Source organism: Podarcis cretensis (genome assembly GCF_951804945.1).
Source record: "Podarcis cretensis genome assembly, chromosome: 16".
In the NCBI taxonomy this organism is placed as follows: domain Eukaryota; kingdom Metazoa; phylum Chordata; class Lepidosauria; order Squamata; family Lacertidae; genus Podarcis; species Podarcis cretensis.
Genome location: NC_137186.1, coordinates 39552949 through 39576080, shown reverse-complemented (window position 1 = coordinate 39576080; position 23132 = coordinate 39552949). Strand labels below are relative to the sequence as shown.

The following is a 23132-nucleotide window of genomic DNA, read 5'->3' as shown; positions in this document are numbered from 1 at the left end:
CATCCTTTGCAGATCTGTTTCCAGGTGTGAGAAAGGAAGGCCGTAGCTTGGGAAAGATCTGTAGTCTGCATGGGAGCTGAATCTCCATCAGGTGACGATCCACGCAGGCATTTACATGTGCTGCTCCCTCCTCCCCAGTAGCCTCATGGGCAGCTAGTCGGGCAAGATGCTCTGAAGCTCCTGCCGCCGTCTCTGCTGCTGCTGTGGCCCTGTGAGAGGTGAGGGCATCTGAAAGAAATCCAGCACCCCAGGCTGTGGGAACCTCTAGTCCCAGGGCAAGGATGCCCAGGTCTGATGGCTCCTCAGGGTCAAACCCTGCAATGCTGATTTAGTTCTTCAGTTTGAGGAATGTGCTGTTCAGGGGAAGAGCAGCCTGCAGAAACATTTGCTGGCTCCATTTCTCAAGTTAAGTGCAGCTTGTGCAAACTACTGGGTTTGGAGGAAACTGCAAACCATGCTTTGGCAGTAGCTCAGGAAAGGAGACATTCCACTGCTGAAAGCAAGAGGAGGAACAGAAGGAGACAGAATGCAAGCCTGAGGCTCACAAGGCCAACCCATTTTGGGGAGGGGGTAGTGTGTCCCAGGTCCTGCTCTCTCTCAGAAATGGGGCAACAGCATGACCTGATAACCCTTAAGCAGTGTCTTCTCCCCACACCCCCAGAATTCATTGCAGTTCGAAATGACTGGCAGAATCCGAAACCAGGGAGAAGAGTCGGTGGAAGAAGATTGGAAGAAATTTAAAGTTTATTTACAGAAACATTGTAAAATTAAGGAATGTTGGAAGGAGGCTGGAATGAAGTTATGTGGCTTTAGCGGAAATATTATAAAGGATTAAGTAAAAATAGATTGTTAATGGATGAAAGGAGGAAAGGTAAAGTTACATTATATTAAGATAAATTATAGGATAAAAATTGGGAAAGATGGAAAGGATTTGCTGAAATAGCTAACCGAACTAGAATACAAAAAAGGGAGGTGCGAGGAGGTCAAGGAAACAAGTAAATGAAAGATAAGTTATGGGAAGGTTCGTTGTATTTTTTTTTAATTGTTTCAATTATTCTGTTTTTCTGGGGTTTTTTGTTTTTTTTTACTGTGATGTGTTGTTATGTTTTTGTTTAACTTGGAATTATGTATTTCTCTTTTTGTAATATTTAAAACTTCAATAAATATTTTTTTTTTTTTTTTAAAGAATTCATTGCAGTTCAAGGTGTCAAATGTTCTGGGTTCTGCAGCCAAATCGACATGGAAAACATTTCCTGATGGGACTGAAAACCACAACGGGAGCAAGAATAAGCAAGTTATCCAAGGATAATCCACTTCCATTACAGTGGTACCTCGGGTTAAGAACTTAATTCGTTCTGGAGGCCCATTCTTAACCTGAAACTGTTCTTAACCTGGGGTACCACTTTAGCTAATGCCGTGCGATTTCTGTCTTCATCCTGAAGCAAAGTTCTTAACCCGAGGTACTCTTTCTGGGTTAGCAGAGTCTGTAAGCTGAAGCGTCTGTAAGCTGAAGGGCCTGTAACCCAAGGTACCACTGTATTTCAGCAGTAAGCAAGGCTCCTCCTTCTTCCAAAACCCCCCAGAATTCAGACACACAGAACAAGGGCCCACAGAGCAGTTCACACAGGAAAGACTTTGCAGGACTGAAATCCTAGTTACTAGGTTTAGAAAATGATTCAGCAGCCAGCTTTTCCCTAAGGCTTCACAGCTCCCTGCACATCAGGCAGGTGGACCAGGCTCACAATGGCAAGAGAAGCTTGCCAGGGCTCCGATTGTGGCATCAGGGGAGAGGAAAGGAAAAAGGAGTGGCCATCTTCCCCCCCCCCCCAAAGATGAGAGAAAACCGTTAAACTTCCCTTTAAAAGGAAAGAGACAATTACTCTAGCTTGTTAAATCCAAGTGGTGCCATTAACTCCTTGCTGCGGCCCAGAGATGGAAAGGCTTCTAGCTAATAAACTTGATCCTAAAAGCAAGAAAGAGAGACCACACACACACACATGAGACCTCAAAGTCATTCAGGCATCCTTCAAAGGGCTGCAGCTAGCTCAGATCTTCAAGATCACCCTCCCTCTTGCCCAGACCCGCCCTGCAAGGTTGTTGTGAGGCTAAAAGGAAGTAATGCAAGCATTCTTCTCTGCAAAAAAGACTGGCACAAGGAACTGAAACACTTGCACCCCACCCAGCGGTCCTATGCTAAGGATTTTGTTCTATTTCATTTTGCTTTGTTGTTAAAAAGTATGCCACGTCTACATTTATTATGTTGGCTCAGGCTGATGGATTAGATGCAATCTTAACACACACACACACACACACACACACACACAATCTCTGACCTAACACTAAAAATGGGCACTGACAGGGGCCACATTTCACAGAGTGCCAAGCACATATGTGTGTGCCCCACACCTGCTGTTGAGGGTCCCAAAAGGTCCTCATTTGCCATGTACAAATGTTGTCAACCATTCTCTGCCAGTGACGTTTGTCCTGCAAGCAAGCAGATAGTGCAACAGCTTGGACACTGAGGAGGCAGGCGAGGATCAGGACCTTTAGAGAGCCAGATGGGATCCAATCGGCTCCATTTGTGATCTAACGTCTACCAGGCCAGAAGCTGCAATGCTACCCTTTCACCACCAGACCACCAGCAGTGGGGGCACTGCAGCTTGGCAAAATCAAGCCATCCATTCCCTGCTGCTCTTGTCCCAGGTTTAACCTGGTTCAAGAGAAACTCAACTTACATAAACCATAGAATCATAGGATGAAAGTTGGGAAGGTCTCTGAGGGTCATCTAGTCCAACCCCCTGCAATTGCAGAAATCTCAGCTAAAGCATCCCTGACCCATGGCCATCCAAACTTTGCTTTAAAACCTCCAAGGAAGGAAGAATCCACAACCTTCCAGGGGAGTCTGTTCCATAAAGCCACTCTTCTCCCAGCACAAGCACAGCATCTTAGGATATGCTCCCACAGTGCAGCAGCACTAGCGACATTATGCTGTGATATATAACTGTGCTTACAACAACCAAGTGCATAAAACAGAACACTGCATCTCAGCTTTCTATCTTTCAGGAATGTTTCGTTTTCAAAGCGAGTTTTCAGCCCGCATGGTTAAACAGATAGGCTTGAAGGTATCTGGCAATACCTAGAAGCCCAAGCTGGCAAGACAGAAGTAGTACAATGGACGCTCGGGTTGCGAAATTGATCTGTGTGGGAGGCATGTTCGCAACCCGCAGCGCCCACAACCGCGGGTTGCAATTCGGCACTTCTGCACATAGTGGTTCTGTGCATGCGCCAAAACCCGGAATTAACCCGTTTTGGTACTTCCAGGTTTCGGCGCGTCCATAACCCAAAAACGCGCAACCTGAAGGGTCTGTAACCCGAGGTATGACTGTACTCTGTGGTAGGGCTTCTGTATATCTACATGGTTAGCAGAAGAATAAATTATGTACAATTCTGCATATGTATACAAATGTGCATCATTTATACAGATTAGTGTTCAATATGTCCTTTGCAGCTTCTTTTAGCAACTTTCTGCATAATGAATCCAGCAAGGCCTTTATACATTTAAGAAGTTTACAGTGCAATGCCATATCTTTAAAAGAAAATACAAACATGCACAGAACAGCAGCTCAACAACAGATCCCCATCTGACACCAACCCCACCTGAGAAGAACTCACCTCCTTATAGTATGAAAAAAACTGTGAGATTACATGTGCCCTCTAGCTAAGTGGTGGGTGTCTCATTTCTGGCCTAGGAAAAAACACTTAATGTTGTGGCTAACAAGTGTTTGACTTTCATTTGGATCAATAAAATCCTTATTCTGTATGAATTCTGTATGATCCTGGGAACTGGAGACTTCTAGGACATAGCTCCCTTTGGTCTTTGTGTTGTCCTGCAAATGGACCGCCGTTATCCTTAGCAAAATAGCTATACCTACTGCTTCAATCAGTCTTCACCAACCTGGTGTCCTCTGGGTGTTTTGGACAATGCTCACCTGCCCCAGGCAATGTGGCCTAGTGGGGAAAGCCATGGTAAGGACAACAGGCTTGTGAGCGCCATGTCTCTGGTTGCCCACAGTAAATAAAAGTTTGCGCCAAGTGACACTACAGGAAAACATTCGTAACAGAAAGATATCCTCCTCACCCCAAACCCAAACCCTTTCAGGCTATTATGCGGCACAAGAATGCTAAGATGTGAACCTGAGGATCAAGCCAAGTATTTCCAGGAAGCCCACAAGAAAGGCATGAAAGCAACCATAGTTGTGTCTCCAGAATCTAATACTCAGATACACTGCCTTTGAATATGGAGACTTAATTTAACACAGGTAGGGATAGGTAGACAACGGAGCCACATAGGTTATTTGTGGGTACACCAGGCAAATACAGTTGTGTGAACTAGTCATTTTTGTGTGCCTATTTGTACAGTTCATACAAGGAATATGTGGGCATCTGAATACTTTTGGACACAGTCTTCAACAGAGGTAATTTCTCTTTCTCTCTCCCCAACCCCCAAAGCACGAAAAGCAGCGTATCTAAACCAAACTCACCAACTAGCAGCTTGACATCTCGTACAGTGAAATCTGGGTCCGGCATCCTGAAATCAGCAAAGGAAGGAAGGGATCAATTTGAATTCAGGGAGGTAAACATAGACAAGAGGAAATTTACACAAGAACTGCCATCTTGGGCTGCCCCACTCTCCCTCAGCTCTGCAACCTGCCTTCTGACCATGGCTGGCTACACGCCACACAAAAGCTCCCAACAAGGGTGTTAAGAATTCTTCAAATCAGATGCTCAGGAAGATATATCATCTCTGAGCATGGGAGCTATGCTTCCGGGTATTGGGGTTGCAGATCGATGGTCCATTTATTAATTTTTTCTTTTCTCAAAAGCCAGTTTAGGCTACTGAACCTCACCGTACCTGTGGCAGTGAGTTCCACAGGCCAACCCAGGGTTGTAAAAATGCGTTTTGCCCATTTTAAACGTAGCCATTTCAGGGATGAGAAGAACGACCTGGTGGCTGGAATTTGTCAGAAAAAGCTAATGGTGGATTCTGCCCCCCCCACCCCAAACTCATAATAATACTGTGTATACATGCCACCCTTTTTTTAGAGCATGTGAAGGATGTTACACACACTAACTTAGTTCTCCTACTGCAGACCTGTTAAGTAGGTCAGCACTGGTTTCCCCCATACTAGACTGAAGATTTGGGGGCTGAGTTTTGAGTAGGCCACCTACTTTACGGATGGCACAACCAGGGTTTGAATGTTAAGACTTCCTTGTTCACAGCTCAGGCACTTCAGCCACTACTACTAGGCTTATGAGGCCAGCAGCAGTTATTTGCTTAGTAAGGGGGACCCATGAACCTCCAGCTCTTGTTGGAAGAACAGCTCCTGTCTTCCCTGTCCAGTGCCAATGCTGGGTTGTGCTAATGGGAGCTCAATTCTGACGACACCTTGAGGGCAATTCCATTTCACGAGAATGAAAGTGTTCCCAAGGCAAGGTACTTTAAAAAGGGATGCCACACCATCTGAAAAACTCTTCCCTGTCTTGCTACTGGAAGACCAGACTCAGGTTTTGCAGACACTCCAAAGGACGCAAACTCCAAAACGTAGCCAGCCCCTCTATTTTGGGATTTGCTTTCTTTGCATATCCCCCAAAAGTCGGCCCTTGTGTGTATGTTTCATTCAGAAAGGCCACCGGCGGCCTTTATTACCCACCCCAGGCCCTTGAGACGGGGCAAGCTACGCATCCAATTGAAACAGAGGTATATTGTTAAACATTAGGAGTACTGTCTTACTTAATTCCCAGTCCATCCTTACTTCGGAAGATGAGGGGGACTCTAAGTGCTTCTCGCTGCACATACTCAAAAGTGAAATCTGGTTGGAGGAAAAATACGAGAGAGGGGGAAAGTCATGAGAGAGCAACAAAACATCCATCTAGCCCAGTTTCCAAAAGGCTTCCAGGAAGTCCACAACCAAAGCATAAAGACAACTTGGGCCCTATCTGCACAATACCGTTAAAACCCTATGACATCACTTTTTAACAGGCAGCACTTCCACACACACCCCATGGATCATGGGAAGTATAGTTTACTAAGGGTGCTAAGAGTTTCCCTCGCAGAGCTTCAGTTCCTAGAGTGGCTTAACCAGTGCTTTTTCCCTAAAAACATGTTTAGGCATACTCTCATTTTCCTACTTATATTAAAATACAACCCCTCAATGAGGCCAAACTTAAGATTCACAAAATGTTTAGGAGTACAGTGGTACCTCAGGTTAAGTACTTAATTCGTTCCGGAGGTCTGTTCTTAACCTGAAACTGTTCTTAACCTGAAGCACCACTTTAGCTAATGGGGCCTCCTGCTGCTGCCGCACCGCCGGAGCACGATTTCTGTTCTTATCCTGAAGCAAAGTTCTTAACCTGAAGCATTATTTATGGGTTAGCAGAGTCTGTAACCTGAAGAGTATGTAACCCGAGGTACCACTGTATGCGTCCCCCTGCAAAAAAAGCACTGGTTTAAAATAATATGATACTGCTTTAAATGTTTAGTGCGGATGGGGCCTTGTTGACTACCCCTTCCACCTTCCAAGCTGAAGACAGTTCTTCCCCCTCCATTGTATCCTCACAACCACCCTATGAGGTAGGTTAGGCTGGTTCACATAATGCTATTATTTTATTTTATTTATTTATTATTTATCCTATCAGCTTATTAAACAAATGTTATGTGTGAACCTTGCCCAGGGGTTTTTCTCTGGTGCATCTATTGCCAACAAACCACTATTTGAAGCCATTTTTTCAGATAGGGCTCAAAATAATTTGACTGATGTGAAAGAAAGGTGGCTTCTCCAGACCAAACTTAAGACTATACTATGAGACATTCTGTCTTTGCTGGTTAAAGGAGCGGTTTTTATTGAAGAACTCGCAGATTTTGGATCTTGAAGGACATGATCATAAATTTTGCTGGTATGCATATTTGTGGCATGGGAAAACTGGAATCCATGAAAGTTTCACCAACATATAATTTAGAAAACATCTATACAGTGTATGGGATAAATATAAAAACTTGCTGGAAAAGAAAACACCAATGTGGCTCTCACCACTAGAAGCTATAGCGGTGGGGGGAAAAGAACATGGAAGAGGACTGGGTAACTTATAGGAATTGTTAACAGAGAAGGAAGGGGAGAATAAACTATTTTTGAAGAAATAAGTGGATTTTTAACAAGTTAGCTACAATATCATCAACTAAATGAGACTTTTAAAATTGATTAAAAAATTGGCTTTACAACTCAAACCTCACAATTAGAAAAAGACCTGGTAAAGAAAAACCAAAAGGTAATGTCTAAAATGTATAAATTATTATTAGAATGGGAAACAAAGGTTGAAATGGTTAAATCATCAATGAGACACTGGGCAACGGATATAGACTATAATATTGATAATGGCAGCGTGGGAAAGACTTTGGAAAGGAGATTTAAAATTTACAGCATGCTACACATTAAAAGAAAACTACATGAAGATGATGTATAGATAGTATTTGACGCTTACCAAGCTGGCAAAAATGTGTAAGTCTAAATCCAATAAACTGGTATGTTGGAAATGTAAAAAGAGAGAGAGTATTTTTTTCACGTGTGGTGGTCCTGTAAGGTGGCAAAAGCCTTCTGGGAAATTATTTATAATGAATTGAAAAAAATGTTTAAAATAACTTTTGTTTGAAAACCAGCAGCTTTCCTTTTAGGTATACTTGGTGCTGAAAGATCAGAAAAATCTATTTATGTATGCTACCATGGCTGCCCAAATGATATATGCACAAAACTGGAAAGAGGATCTGACCCCAAAAAGAGATGACTGGCAACTAAAATTGATGGAATATGCAGAGATGATTAAACTTACCAGAAGATTAAGAGAACAGAGTGATAAACTCTTTGTAGCAAAATGGGGGGAATTTATTGAATATATGAAAACAAACTGTAGACAACTAAAAACATTAGCAGGTATGATATAAATGAGCAGTAAATATACTAAGGGAATTAAAAAGGATAAATGGGTAAAAAGGATAAATTAAGATATGCAGTAAGAATTTGACAGAAAAATAAGGAACTGCAGAAGAGCAGGGAGGAAAGTCACAGAAAACTATACTGGATTTGTGTGTGATTTATATTTATTGTTGAATATTCTAAAATGGAAAAACGGAGAATTTGAAATTGGCAGCCATTCCATGTTACTGACGAACTTATGAAACAAAAAAAATTCCATTTTTTTACATATAGATTTACATATTATAATAACTGAGTTAAATGGGCCTTACATTGTAGGAGCCATTTCATCAAAAGAGGAAAAAAGATTCACAAAGGAAGAGGTACAAGTGTATTGATTGGGAGAGTGGCAAAGAATTATATAAAGAACTGGACAGTAAATTGCTTGCATAACACTTAACCCAAACAGGTACCCCAAGCCTGAACACCAAGGCCAATCCTGCAGCCTCCTGGGGGGAAGAAACTGGTTGCTACTAGCATCCTTCAAACCCGTTCAGGATGCGTGCACAAGACCTCTGAATTGAAGAGGAACGTGCACCTAGGAGGCCCGAGGTCCCCCGACAGGCAGGAGGGAGCAGGCGGGTCCGCAAGAGCCTTGCTGCTTCCACTGCAACAGGGGCGTCAAGGCAGGCCAGGTCAACTCCGCCATCCGCTGTGGACATATCCGGGCGGGGAGGCTGCGGCTGGGGTCGAAATCGGTGGTGCAAAATCATTTCACTTCCTTTAAGAAACCTCTCTCTCTTTCTTTCCGTGCACTGCCTTTCCAAGCTGCCATCGGCATGTCCAGGGACGCGCGCCCGGCGAAGCGCACGTCTGCAGCAGCAGGTTCGCTTCCCGGCCGGGCTCCCCTGGCCTGAGTCACCCAGCCGTTGCCTCTTCTTCTCCTCCCGGCCCGCTCTCCTCCTCCCCTCTTGCTCCTCGTCACCGGATCCCCTAGAATAGGGGATGCTGGCGGGAAATACGAACTTCACCAGGCAATTTGCACGTGGGCCAAGAAGCCGTCGGGGGTTTCCGCCAGGCAGGTAGGGGAAACCCCTTCCCCGCCCCCCGAGGCGCCCAGGTCTCCCAAGCCGGCGCTGGGGCCCAGGCCCCGGGTTACCTTTCCCCTCCATGGGTCGCACGAAGTCTCCGCGGTACATTTTGCTCCTCAGTTTCTCCTCCAGGTTGAAGCCGCGGATGCTGACGATCTCCTCCACGTCGGAGAGGTCCTCGTCCTCGTCGTACAGCCTCCTGCCGATCGATCGCTGCAGGACGGGGAAGGTGGCGGTGGTGAGAACACAACACATACACGTGTGGGTCGGTGCATACACGTGCAAAACGTGTAGAGGTAGCGCTTCGTGTGAAGGGCGGCCGGGAGCGAAACATGCTCTCTGTGTGCGGTCTGGGCAGACAGACCAGAAGTTCGGTCGTTGCAGGAAAAGAGCCACACGTAGACACAAAAAGAAATATACCAAGAGAAGGTCCTACGCGCAAGTCAGCGTGGAGGGGAAAGGATGGGCCCAGAGGGCTTGCAGCGTGCAAGGCAGAAGATGGCTTTTGCAACGCATTGCTCATGGGGACGGGAACAGCCCAGTTTTCAAAATGCAAGCAAAATGTATTCTGCAACTGGAGCGCCGTCTACCCCTCAACCCCGTTTGAGGATTCCTAACCCTAAATTAACAGGGGACGCGTGTGCGTGTGAACGGTACTCAGTCGTGAATGTTGCAGGTCGGTAGTCCAGCCTGAAGGCCTGCGGACTCTCCCCGTGGCCAGGGCTGGGCTGAGCCGTCAGGGCATGAAGGGCCAGGTGGGCAAACCCAACCCGGCAAGGCAAGCGGGGACGCAGAAGCAAACTGCACATTCAAACGAGCAACAAGGAAAGCCAGCCATGTGGGGGTGAGTTTATTAGGCAGCCCGCTCCTCCCACCATGGCGGGGTTTTCTTGCCCGTACGTTGGAAACGAAAAACCAGCAACTCTTTCGCAGGAAGAAACGCAAAACAGGCAAGCCCGGGCACACATTTACATAATCCAACTGTTTCCCTAGTCACACCGGAAGCCAGCCTCTTAAAAAACACATTGCATTATGTAACATGGGATTTATGGGCTAGAGCCCGCCCCCCCGACTTTGCAAACCCCCCACAATACACCCCCGTTTCTTCAAAACCTAGCGTGGCATTCAGTGCATTAAAACAAAACAAACCAAGGCTGAGAGTGGGGTGAGGGGCAGGAGTGTTTTCAGTCAAGGTTTGGGAGAAAGGGGGCCAGGAAGGAGTTAAATCCCCCCCCCCATTTTTTAAAAAAGAGGCACATACAGCAACAAACACGCTGGCTCGGCTACGGGGGCAGCAACAACCCCCAAAGCGTGTTTGAGCCCAACTTGCAAGCGGAGCTTCCTGGGCTCTTCTCCTTTGCTCGCATGATCGAGGGGTCGCAGGAGGAGATGGGGGGGGGGAGAGATGCAATGCACCAGCTGTGCCCCCCATCACACTTGAGAGGCGCCGCCGTTTTCGTGCAAAGCACACTTTAAAACACACCCAGCAACAATGCCCGGGGTTTAAAGCCCCAAACACAGACACGCCAGCAGCTCCCCTCCGCCCTGCAAACAGCCTCTCGCTCTCCACGTACAAACCATCTCCGCAAAATCGCTTCAAAACAACCCCCCCTCTCCGCCCCCCAACCCAACCTACTCCCCAAACCACCACCACAATAATAATAACAACAACATATCACTACACACCAATCTTCTTCCAGAGTCTTTCTCTGCCTCCATCTTTTGAAGAGTTTCATCTCTTAATTGTCAACAGTTCCTCCTTTGGGTCCTGCTGCAAAGGTTCGGCCGGGGCTCTTCCTGCCGGGGGGGTTGGCCCAAAACCCACACAAGGTTTGCAAAACGAAGGAGAAGGGGAAACCCTGGGAGGGGGGGATCCCCCCACCTCCGAGTGCCTCTGGAAACAAACCCGCAGCCAGCCCCCCCACCCCTCCAGAAGGCCATCCGGGTCTCTGCAAAGTTTTTCCCCTCTCCCTCCCCCTTTTGCAAATTTTGCAATCTGCACTTCTGGGGTGGGTGGGTGTGTTTTAGCAGCGGGGGGGGGGGGCAGAGGAAGCACTGGAGCTGCGCAAGCGGCAGCCCCAGCAGGCGAGGCGGTCGACGGTGAGAGGGGGGGCGCCTTTGGGGATGTTGTTGTGTTTTTTGTTGTGTGTATTTCTTATGCAAAAAGTCCTTCAACAATCATTTCCCAGCATTGAGAATACTGGGAGGGAGGGAGGGAGGGGCGGGCAGGAAGGGGGAGGGCGCGCGCAGGCGTCATGGCAGCCCCCGGAACGTAAACACTGGGGCGGACGGGGGGGTGGCGGCGGCGGCGGCGGCGCGGGAGAGCCGCGCTTGGGGCGCCCTCCGCGCAGGACCGCGGCCGGTCCTTCCCGGCGCGCATGTTGGCGAAGGATGCTGGCGGGTCACGAGTGCGCCCAAGCACGCAGGCGCTGCAGGTTGCGCGTGTGCATGGGGACGTACACGTGAGTGCAGGGCTGGGGTGGGGGGCGATGAGAGGAGGGGGCTGGAGAAAAGGGCAGCCTGCGCTCTGCAAGGCTCCTGGAGAGGTGGAGGGGACCCTGGCAGCATCTGCCTTGGGGAGGGCGGAGAGAGAGGCTAGAGGAGGGCGGACTGGGGCGAGATGTGGGGCTGGCAGCCGGGCTGGCAGAGAGACCCAGAAGCCGCCAGGAAGTGGAAGCTGCATCGCCGGGGGGGGGGGGAGAATCTCCTGTATTTCTGATCTCTTCCTGGGCCGAGTGAACGAGAGAGCTGGCAATCTGCAAAGAGGTTTTTCGCGCGCTCTTTTTAACAGGCCCTGCATCCCATAATCCAGGGGCACCAGACAGCCTGGCGTGGGGGGGGGGGTATTGGGCTGTGAGAGAGAATCCCACCTCCCAAACTGAATCTGTTGTTTTCCAGGCAAGCCTCAGGTCCATCTTGTCAGAGGCACAATGTGCTCTTAGAGGTCTATAGGGCAAGTTCTGTCTTCTACGGATCATCTCGTGTCAGTTTGGAGGAGAGGAGTGATTCCTTCCCCCATAAAACACCCCCCATGCCCCCCTGGAAAGGAAGAGCATCTGTGTGCAGGCAGAGGCTGAGCTGGAAACCAGGAAGTTCTTGACACTTCACTTCTGTCAGGTGATCTCAGGTAATCTGCTCTCAACTGTGGCCCCCCCTGTTTGCAGCATGGCAAAGAAATGAAGGTGCTGATGGTAGCCTACTCCGCAGAGTTGTTGTAAGGACTGCTGAGATGATGGCATGAAGTGTGTTGCAGGGATTTGGGACAACTTCCATTCTCATAAAAATTTCAGCAGACCTGAAGAAGAACTATTTAAAAACCCTTTATCAATGGTATTTAATGCCTTATAAATTGAATTCAGTTGGGACGCAGGTGGCGCTGTGGGTTAAAGCCTCAGCGCCTAGGACTTGCCGATCGAAAGGTCGGCGGTTCGAATCCCTGCGGCGGGGTGCGCTCCCGCTGCTCGGTCCCAGCGCCTGCCAACCTAGCAGTTCGAAAGCACCTCCGGGTGCAAGTAGATAAATAGGGACCGCTTACCAGCGGGAAGGTAAACGGCGTTTCCGTGTGCGGCTCTGGCTTGCCAGAGCAGCGATGTCACGCTGGCCACGTGACCCGGAAGTGTCTCCGGACAGCGCTGGCCCCTGGCCTCTTAAGTGAGATGGGCGCACAACCCCAGAGTCTGTCAAGACTGGCCCGTACGGGCAGGGGTACCTTTACCTTTACCTTAAATTGAATTTAATGTATAATTAGGATTGGATAAATGTTGAAGATTTGGATTAAATAAAGCAAATCACATACATATCGTTTGGAATTCTCAAATACTGTGGAACTATTCTGGAAATCTGTTATATCTTTTTATATGTTAGGATATCATATCCCCTTGGAACCTTATGAATTTTTGCTTGGTTATCTAAAATATATTATTCTGGAAAATGATAAATAAATAGTGTTCAGCCTTGAGGGAAGCAAGGTGGTGGTGGTTATTATTATTATACTAGCTAAAAATAGGGGGAAGCATATATCCTACTATATCTGAATTGAAGAGATTTGGTCTATGCTGACCATGATTCAGCTAATTTATTACAAAAGGGTACATCTAAACCAGCCTCGGGTTTATGGGAAAATAGGTATTTTTTGCAATGTTTTGGAACAAGTTCACAGATAATGCCCAACCTTATGCTGCTTTCAACAGTAATTTCTTGATATTTGGTTTATTAATAAATAAAAAATAAGAAACAATACATGATAAGACTTGATTAGCTGTTGTGTTAGTCACTATAACATGGATAGATGTCACTTAGTTGGAACTCCCAGGTAAATGTGTCTTGGATGGTAGCTAGTTAATCTGCATGAATTTGCTTGTGAATAAACGAGTACTTCTGAAGAAAAAGGCATGATTTCATTTTAAATTTTTGCATACTGATACACGTGCATCACAGCACTCCTCATATACAGTGGTACCTTGGGTTACATACACTTCAGGTTACATACGCTTCAGGTTACATACTCCGCTAACCCAGAAATAGTGCTTCAGGTTAAGAACTTTGCTTCAGGATGAGAACAGAAATTGTGCTTCAGCAGTGTGGCAGCAGCAGGAGGTCCCATTAGCTAAAGTGGTGCTTCAGGTTAAGAACAGTTTCAGGTTAAGTACGGACCTCCGGAACGAATTAAGTACATAACCCGAGGTACCACTGTACCTTGTTTGAGGAGGATAAATGTGCTGTTTAACAAAAGATTAAAAAGAGGCTTGTAGTACAGTACCTTAAATTTATTATGGCATCAACATTTGTAATACTAGGGTCCACTGCATCAGCTACATGCAGTGTGAATCTCAGTTGGCAGGCATACATATACAGTACATGGATTTAAAGGGTGCGAAATGTAAATGCTGGAGTTAAATGGCAATAAAATTCAAAAAGCACAATCTCAGACCGTTTGCTTAGCAATGTGTGCAAAATAAGCACACAGACCTTTTATGACAAGTGTTGGTGGCAACACAGCCACCTTTGCATTGCCCTGTAGCAGGGCAAGAACCTGTTGCCTCCATTCGGACCCTAATGAATAGTACCAAACTTTTTGGTAAGTTACCATCCTGGCAGTTTCTTGCTGAAGTTTCACTCTGAAGTTCATGGATGACCATCTTAAAGATCAGAAACAGAATGTCCTGGTGCTTGAAATGTTCTGCTTGTTTTTGGGCACTGCCATTTCTAATGTCAGATTCAATCCTTTATTATTTTCTGTAGGCTTGTCCTCTGCAGGAGGGACAAACGGAAAAGGGTTGTGGCTCAGTGCTAGAGCATCTGCTTTGCATGGAGAAAGCTTCAAGTTCTCTCTCCAGCATCTCCCAAGTAGAACTTAAAAAGACTCCCTATCTGAAACCCTGGAGAGGGGCTGACAATATTGATCTAATGGTCTGAACTGATGTAAGGGCACTGCTGGCAGATGGCATATATGAAAGCAGGGGAACCCATGATGTGGCTTACATTAAGTTATGGAACAGTGTTACATTTGTAAATAACAGGGCTAGATAATGCAGATGATGAGCAGCCATGTCCAGTAAATGTATAAAAAGCTCTGAACAACTTGGAGCCGGGTTACCTGGGTGACCACCAGCCCCTGCACAGGCTTGTAAGATCACTTAGGTCATTTGGGGAAATTCTAGCTGCAGCACCAAACCCTACAGAATTTCATAGGGCAGGGCCCCAAAAACAGGCATTTTCTGCTGCTGCTCCTATACCACAGAATGCCCTCACCTCTGCCATAAAATCAGAGTTTTGTGCGCTTAAATCCCATTTTGTGTGCTTGAAGTTTTGTTTTAAATGTTTTTACAGTACATGTTGTTATGCTTTTGTTTTATTTTTCTTGGGTTTTTTTTTATTAAATTAAGTGATTGTGTGTCTGTGTGTGATATACCACTTGGAGGTATATTTATTTTTAAACTGTTTAATATTTTAATCTTCTAAGGAAACACCTGCCACCCATTGATTTATTATCACCTGTTGGCTAGAAATAAATTCTCATCTGAGTTTTGAGTCTGTTGATCAGATCTATGTGCATGGATCTGCCTTTGCTTAAGATAGCATTTCTGAAACAAGATGCCTATGTTGTTTCCTTATAAATGCATGTGTTTCCTAGCAAGCATTGTACCCGCTTTTCCCTCTCAGGTCTCTCACACATACCGTCAGGCAAAGGCTGAGGTTTGCCTCCACCTTCCAGAAGGGCGAAACTCAGGTTCTTGGCCATGAATGGAGAGCCATTTCTCCACTTTGCATAATACAAGAGCATATCTCACAAAACTGTAATCACAGAGATGAACTGGAGGATAAATCAAAAGGTGAGAATTAAAGATACCATAATTCAGGACCAGACTGTCCTTGAGGCAGACAGACACAGCCAGGTAAAACTGAGGCACTGTTAGTGGGGATGCCTGCTGTTGATGGGGTTACAGTCCCTCTGAAGGAGCAGATGTGTAGCTTGGTGGTACTTCTGGGTCCTTTGCTGTCACTTGAGGCTCAGGTGGCCTCAGTGGCGCAGAGTGCCTTCCATCATCTTGGGCTGGTGGCCCAGCTGCACCCTTATCTAGACAGGGATAGCCCAATTTCTTTCTATGCTCTGGTAATCTCAAGGATAGATTACTGCAACACATCGTGCGTAGGACGGCCTCTGAAGATGGTTCAGAAACGTATCACACCAATCCTGGCCCGGCTGCTGATTATTTTCTGGGCCCAATTAAAAGTGCTGGTTTGGACCTATAAAGCCTTAAGTGGCTCAGGACTGCAACACCTCAAGGTCCGCCTCAGCCCATATGAACCTACCCGGACCTTGCCATCATAACCTGAGGCCCTTTGTGTGCCTCTCACACACGAGGTATGGAGGGTGGAACAGAAAACAGGCCTTTTCTGCAGTGGCTTCGAGTTTGCGAAAAGCTCTCCCTAGGAAAGTTCAGCTAGCGCCTTCCATTAGACACCTTTAGGCAACAGGCAAAAACATGCCTCTTCGACCAGGCTTTGGGCTGATTAACATCCTATACCCTTTTAAATGTGTTTGGGGGGGGGAATGGGGTTACTGTATTTATGTATTTTGTATTTTTATCTTGTATTTTTATGCTGTGAACCACCCCAAGATATGCAGATGAAGGGCAGTATCCAAATTTAATAAATAATAATAACCTAAGGGGCACACACCCCACTGCCCCCCCCCATCGCAGTGGTTGCTTCCAGCAAGATCTCATGAGAGCCCTGCAAGATCTCCCAGAGGCCTTGCACAATCTCTCTTTTTTAAAAAAAAAATAAAATAATATTTATTAAAATTTTTAAGGGTTACAAAAAGCAAAAGTAAAAACACCATATTAAACAAAAACAAAACAACACATCACAATAAGGAGAAAAAAAGAAAAAAAACTAATCTTCCCATAACTTATCTTTCATTTGCTTGTTTCCTTGACCTCCTCACACCTCCCTTTTTTGTATTCTAATTCAGTTAACTATTTCAGCAAATCCTTTCCATCTTTTCCAATTTTTGTTCTGTAATTTATCTCAATATGATGTAACTTTACTTTCCCTCCTTTCACCAATCAACAGTCTATTTTTTCCTAAACCCTTATAACATTTCTGCTAAAACCACATAACTTCATTCCAACATCCTTCTAACATTCATTAATTTTACAGTGTTTCTGTAAATAGTCTTTAAATTTCTTCCAATCTTCCTCCACCGACTCTTCTCCCTGGTCTCGGGTTCTGCCAGTCATTTCCGCCAGTTCCATATAGTCCATCACCTTCATCTGCCATTCGGCCTTGCACCATCTCTCAGGCATCGTCCCAGCAGCAGAAGCAGCGCCATCCCAGTGAGCAAGGGTTTGGCCATGCAAGGCTTTGGCTGGGGCAGTGTTCAGTCCCTGCGCAGGATGCCACCTTCCTGTTTCACCTCAGGCTGCCCCTGTCATAATTGATGAAAACATCCAGAACATTACAACATGAATATTAAGACTGTGGCCCATTAAAGAAATCTTAGTTGATTAAGCATGTGGGTTTCAGTCAAACAAATTAATCTTTAGTTTGTTTTTGCAATGTTTGTAAAAACAATTGTTTCCAAAACAAGATGCGTGCATACTTTAGTTTTTAGATAAATGCACACAGTACTTTTTTTCTGGGGGTACTCATACCCCTAAACATTTTGCGAATCTTTGTACTTTTGTCCATTTACTGTATTTATTTTTCCCTGTTTGAACTATAAAATGGTGATTTTCTTGAGTCAAAATGAGAGTACCCCTAAACATTTTTTTAAGAAAAAAAGCACATATGTTGTGATTAGCGTCTTTCTTAGAGGGTCCTTTGATGTGGCAAACCTCCCCCCCCCCCCCCGCCCCAAGGCCTCTTGAGAAAATGCTTGCTACTGGTAGTGTTTTAAAGTTTTTTTTAAATTTTAAATTAAAACACCTCCCTGCTTAAGTAGGGACACATTTTAAAGAGTTCAGTTGTGTCCATGGTCCTAAACCTACTTACTGGGGAGTAAGCCTATCTGAATTCAATATGATTTTCTTCTGAATATATTATTGGGAATGCATTGTTACTAGGGCCACAGTGGAATTTGCTTCTCAGTAAATGTGCAGAGGGTTCTGTTGTAAATGCTGCAGCCCTGAAGACAGTGGTGCAGTAAGAACTCTGGACTTAATTACTTCAGGGTTACCTCTCCTGAGGCTGCAATGTGTGTCACTTCACTTCAAATGGGGATGCGCAAGCCCTGCAGTGCCATTCTGCTGATTGGGGTCCCGAATAAACTGGCCCAGGGTCTTGCCCAGGCGGCATCACCGGCCACGTGGGGAGCCATCGCTTTCCGCAGCGCAGCCGCCAAGGATGGTCGCTGGAAGCTCCAGACAGGCAATTAAACCTGTTCCAGCAGCTTTTGCTCCCGCTGAACTTGTTCCCCATTCTGCCACAGGGTGAGAATGAAGGGTCGGCCTGCCCTCCCCGGCCACCAGCTGAGCGGGGGGCGAGAAAGTAGCAGCTCATTAAAATCTCCAGTGCGTGCCGTAGCCATGGTTTTCGGAGCCCGCGTTTCTTCACAATCCCAGCACTATGCCAAATGGAGAGGGAAATGTGAAAGAGCTCCATTTGTATGCCGGCTCCTCTTTCATTTTGTAAGAGTCTGTAAAAGGCAACGAGAAGCGTTGAACAACGAAAAATAGCTTTCCCCGCGGATTCCTATAGGGGCTCCCCCCTCCCCTTTTTAAAAAGTCTAAAATAAATGACACATGTCAGTCATTGGGGCTTTTTCTCGGATGACACCGCGACCAGGATATGCACTCACCCCAACCCTCTGCCGCGTCCTGAAATACCATAATTGCACCTAGAAATCGGAAAAAGGTAAAAGGCGGATCTAGACGGATCCTCGTGAATTCATATGATTTTTTCATTCAAATTAAATAAAACCACCATGATACTGTAGACTATGTCTTACTCTGTAGACAGCATCAAAAAAATCATGCATCCACTATTTCGTGGGGCCACAGGGGCGCAAAAACATGGTTAAAAAACACGGATCCTCATGGACCCTCATGATTTTTGCACAAGACCAGCCCAAAGTCACCATCAGTTCAAACATCATGGCCAGGGGCACAGCATCCACCACGAAAATCACGGATCCACGGCTTCCTGGCCATACCGTGGCCCAAAAACGTGGTTTTGAAGCACGGATCCTCATGATTTTTGCATTGGGCCAACCCAAACTCACTGTCAAATCACATAACATGCCAGCCTGACTAGTTTGCTGGCTGGTGCCGATGGGAGCCAGTCCAGCACATCTGGAGGGCGCCAGGTTGACTACCACTACCTGCTCCCCGAGGGAGGCCGCTTCACTACAACTCCCATCACTCCTGTGCCCCGACTGGGCTTGATGGGAGTTCAGAGCACCGCCACCTCGAGAGAGCCGCGCTGCCCCTCGACCCTGGACTCCTTGGATCCGACCCAACAGGGCAGGCCGGCTAAATGGAGCCTCCCTGTACAGAGGGCCAGCCGCTAATGCCCCAGAAGGGGCCGAGGGCCGGTGCTTTTCTGCGCTGCCCGACACTGGCCCGCGTGCGCCCGGGCGCATCCCGGTGCGTAAAAGGCTCCCTGGCGCCCGCAGGCCGGTTGGCAGCCAGGCGGCCCTTCGCTCGCTCGCTCGCTCGCTCCCTCCCTCCGTGCAGGAGGGGCCTGCGAAGGGAACTTGGCAGCAGCGGGCCGCATCCGGTCTTGGCCCAGCCCCGGAGGGAGGCGCTGCGGAGAGGCGGCCGGGGCGCAGCGAGGCGGAGTGACGGACGGAGGCGCACCGAGCCGGGCGCCCTGGGGGGCTGCTGAGGCGCGCGCGGCGGCGGCGGCGGGGGCCCTGCGGCGGCGGCGAGGGCGAGGGCGAGGGCGAGCGGGGCGAAGCAGCAGCCGGAGGAGGCCGAGCAGCCGCCGGAGGTCCGCGTTGCGCGCCGCCGCGCCCCGCCGGAGCTCCCCATGAGCCTCAACGAGCACTCCATGCAGGCGCTGTCCTGGCGGAAGCTCTACCTCAGCCGGGCCAAGCTCAAAGCCTCCAGCCGCACCTCGGCGCTGCTCTCCGGCTTCGCCATGGTGAGCGCTCCCCCACCCGCCCTGGGCCGCCCTCTTTCCCTGCCCCTGACTGCAGGGGAGCTCCTTTGGGGGCGCCCTCCGGCGGAGAACCGCTGCCTGCCCCCTTCCGCTCCGCGAACGTGTGAATGCTCTGCTCCGAGTTCGGCTCTGGCCCGCGCGCGAGTTAAGCTGAGAGCGCAGTTTCGGCAAACTGCTCAGTCTCTCTGCCCTGGCATCCTCTTCCCTGCTGGAGAGGACAACGCCCGGCCTACCTTGGTGCCAGGAGGGCAATTAGGTTGGCGCTTTATGCCAGCCCGTTAACCGGGAATTAAACCGTGCAAGGCCGGCCAAGAGTTTTGCTCCCCAGTTGCCCCAGCTTCCCTCCCGCAACTTTTGAATTTGTGCAAATGCTTGTTAGACCGATCCCGAGTTAACTGATAGCGCTGCGGTGAGGCTTATACCTCCGTAGGAGCCAAGTCCAAGGGGTCGAAATCGCTTCCCTCCAAAAAGTATATATTTGAGGAAGCCCCCCCCCCCCCCGTTGATGCACATTACCATTCAAATGGTGTGTGTGTGCCACATCTTGTGATCGATTATGCAGAGCAGGGCTTACCTGTCCCGTCCCGTCCCGTCCCCCCCCCCTCCGTTTTATTCAGGTTGGCACCCTGATACAGAATTGGGCCATTTATCCACAGAGCTCCATACTGCCTGCTCTGAACAGCAGCCACTCTTAGGCCTTCTTCCCCTGCCTGGAGATGTCTGGGAGAGAAGGGCCGGGAGCAGATGCTCTGGCACCAAGCCGCAGCCCTCCCATAGGAGTCAACAGGGCAGGACTAGGTACCTGCATGTGAATATGAAGACCCAGCCACTCTCCTAGTCCGTTGATCTATGCCAGTTCCAGATACCTGCCTTGCAAAACTATCCACATTAACACAGCAGTAAATTCCACCGAACTTACTTAGACTTCTCAGTCATCGTGCAGGGGGGTGTTGTGCAATTTGCACTTCAGTGTGAGCAAAAGGCCGAACCCAGGAGGGAAGTGTGCATGTAGGAATGCGGTTGGTTCTTCATGATGCCACAAGAGAGGAAGATTTGCATCTCCTTGAACTTTCCTCCCATAGTAGGAGTGAACTGTTGCCAGCCTTGTTTTGAGTGTAGCTGCAGAGACACCATTACCCACAGGGATAGAAGTGGACCCCTTCTCCACCCCCACCTTCCCCAATGAGGATGTGTGTTTTGGGGGAAGGGCTCAGTGGCAGAGACCTGCTTTGCATGTAGAAGGCCTTGGGTTCAGTTCCTTGGCATCTGGTTCTGTTTCTAGGGCTGCAGGTGCCTCCTGCCTGAAACCCTGGAGCTGTTGCCAGTCAGTACCAGCATGACTGAACTAGATGGACCAAGTGTCTGACTTGATATAAGGCAACTTTCTAGGTTTCCTGCGCTAATAATAGTAATAAGTATTCATAACTTATGCTGCACGTTTCCTAATGTGTAGAGTGAACCATTTTGTAAGTGAAGCTGCTTTGAGTGATAGAGATAAATTCTTTGTCAATGTTACTGGTGTTGTCCTGGTGTGGATCGATTTGTAGTTGTATTGTTACAGATTCTGCCTAAGTGCCCAGATGTTGCTGGACTACAGCTCCCATCACCCCTGACTGTTGGTTAAGCTGCCCGGGGGGGGGGGGGGCATCCAACAGCATCTGTGACCCAAAGTAGCCAAGACTGTTAGCGTAATCTTCCAACCTTGGGGGATTGCGCCCTGTGGGATCAGTGAGCAAGTAAATGCACAAAAGTGTTTGCCTGCTGCGCCGTTATCTGCAGTGTGAATAAGCCTCCAGGGTGACAAGTTAACTGTGCCACACACACCCTTCTTTTCTAAACTGTTGTGCTTTGTGAACTCTGGAAAATGGGCAGAGGGACAGAGGACAGCCATCATGTTAAATGGTTGCCCAGCTTCCCCTAACCTTGAGGTCTTGCATCTACAGTAGCTGCATTTATACTGCTTTGTTTAAAGCCTGTGCATTTCCACCCCAGTAGCCCTGAAGCAACCTTCAATAAAACCAAAGCATGCTGCTAAAATTCAGCCCACGCTGCTGCAATTGAGTTGTACAGCAGTTTACATTTACTGTCTAAAAAAATAAAACAGATCATAACAAACATTTTGTCTCTGGGAGGGAATTCCACAAACGAGGCATATTAATGAGACTGCAAATGGTCAGTTATTACTTAGGTCTGTACTTAAACCTTCTCTTTCCATAACTTTCTTTGTACTACCCACTTGGCTGTGGCGAGCCAGAATCTCTTCCAGGTAACATAATGGGGAAGGGTTTGTAGCTAAGAGCCCATTGCTTGTTCCCAGTTAACAATGAAAAGCAGGCAGCTTTGACTTATTGTGACTTGCCAATGTGCCTGTAGCATTCAAAGTACTTGCTGTTCAGTACCCCAGTATGCTGCCCCCCCCCCCCCATTGCAGAAGATGAAGAAAAGAGGCTGACCTCTGCCCACCAAATCAGTTCATGGCAGTTGCAGTCCAAAATATTTAAAGAGCACCAGTTGATGAAGGCTGACTTTGGCGTAATTTGAACTGGGGTCTTAGCATACATTATGTCTCATGGGAGCTTCTGCTGACTAAATCTCCCCGCAAAGAATTCCAAAAAGTGGGGCTCGGCGGGGGGAGGGGGCACAAAGTACATCTACTGTTTTGCACCATTGGCTAAGGAGGATGGTGTTATAAACCCTTGGCATCCTTTTGTGTGATTAGGAAGGGGATAATGGACCAAACCAGGGCAAATTCGTTCTGCCAGCAACTATTCTGGACAAATCTCAGACACAAAAGCAGTTAGAGCAAAAAGATGTTTTGATTTTCGTTTGTCACCCCTGAAACGCAGAGGCGTAAGATTTGGGCTGCAGCCCCAGGGAATTAGCCCCACAGAAGTCAAATTGGCAAGGCATCGTAGCTAAGAGGATGAACTAATCGAATCTCATCCTTGCTGCAAAGGCAGCGCACTATTTTAGGCAGGACTCTCCTGCATGCTTTCTGTTAGCTTCAGCCTCCCCATTTGCTGTATGTGGATAAAAATACTGACCTGCCTTCAGTAATGTGGGTGGAAAATTTTCCAGCGCTTAATTTTTCTGCAGAAAACGTTCCTTTATTTCACCAGCAGCAATGAATGGCTGCCAACAGCAAATGCAACAGCAGGCGAGGCTGGCAGCTCCAGAGTTTTAGCTTTGTTTACTAAATTCAGGTAAAATAAAAATGGGAAACTAGATCACTCTCTAGGGGAGCATTTTTTAAGCTGCAAGGTGGCATTCCCTTCTGGGCGCCTTTCCAGGGATACATAGGGAGCCAGTGGTCTGTGGGGCCAGGGCAAAAATGGGCAGATTGAGACCCTTTTCAGAGGCCCCCTCCCTCAAGGCAAACAAAGAAACATTATCCCCATTCAGAACATACCAGCCAGGTAGAAGGCCCAGAGCAGAGCCAGAGGGGGGGGGGGAGAGAATCCCAAAGGCT

General features: G+C 47.6%; 2 protein-coding genes and 1 long non-coding RNA gene across 8 annotated transcripts in view; 2 read left to right on the top strand and 1 right to left on the bottom strand.

Annotated features, from left to right (window-relative positions):
- The window catches only part of KDM2B (lysine demethylase 2B), an 89753-nt gene extending 78726 nt beyond the window's left edge, over window positions 1-11027 (bottom strand). The window contains exons 1-4 of one of the 4 annotated variants that reach the window (XM_079956430.1): window positions 10742-11027; window positions 9124-9268; window positions 5792-5870; window positions 4542-4588 (exon numbers count right to left, since the gene is read on the bottom strand). In XM_079956430.1, the coding sequence (XP_079812556.1) occupies window positions 4542-4588; window positions 5792-5870; window positions 9124-9268; window positions 10742-10774 (304 nt within the window). In that variant the 5' untranslated portion in view covers window positions 10775-11027. Of the gene's footprint in view, window positions 1-4541; window positions 4589-5791; window positions 5871-8296; window positions 8331-9123; window positions 9269-10741 lie in introns of those variants that run through there. The other 3 variants (XM_079956429.1, XM_079956432.1, XM_079956431.1) reach the window with 3 other exon arrangements.
- LOC307205073 overlaps window positions 1-23132 on the top strand; it is a 448154-nt gene that overhangs the window by 220226 nt on the left and 204796 nt on the right. The window lies entirely within an intron of this gene.
- LOC307204975 (calcium release-activated calcium channel protein 1) overlaps window positions 11360-23132 on the top strand; it is a 32957-nt gene continuing 21184 nt past the window's right edge. Inside the window, exons 1-2 of one of the 3 annotated variants that reach the window (XM_079957220.1) lie at window positions 11360-11517; window positions 11954-12182. Coding sequence is in view for 1 of the 3 variants with exons in the window: in XM_079957218.1 (XP_079813344.1) it covers window positions 19532-19645 (114 nt within the window). In the remaining 2 variants the exon portion in view is untranslated. Of the gene's footprint in view, window positions 11518-11559; window positions 12183-19399; window positions 19646-23132 lie in introns of those variants that run through there. The other 2 variants (XM_079957219.1, XM_079957218.1) reach the window with 2 other exon arrangements.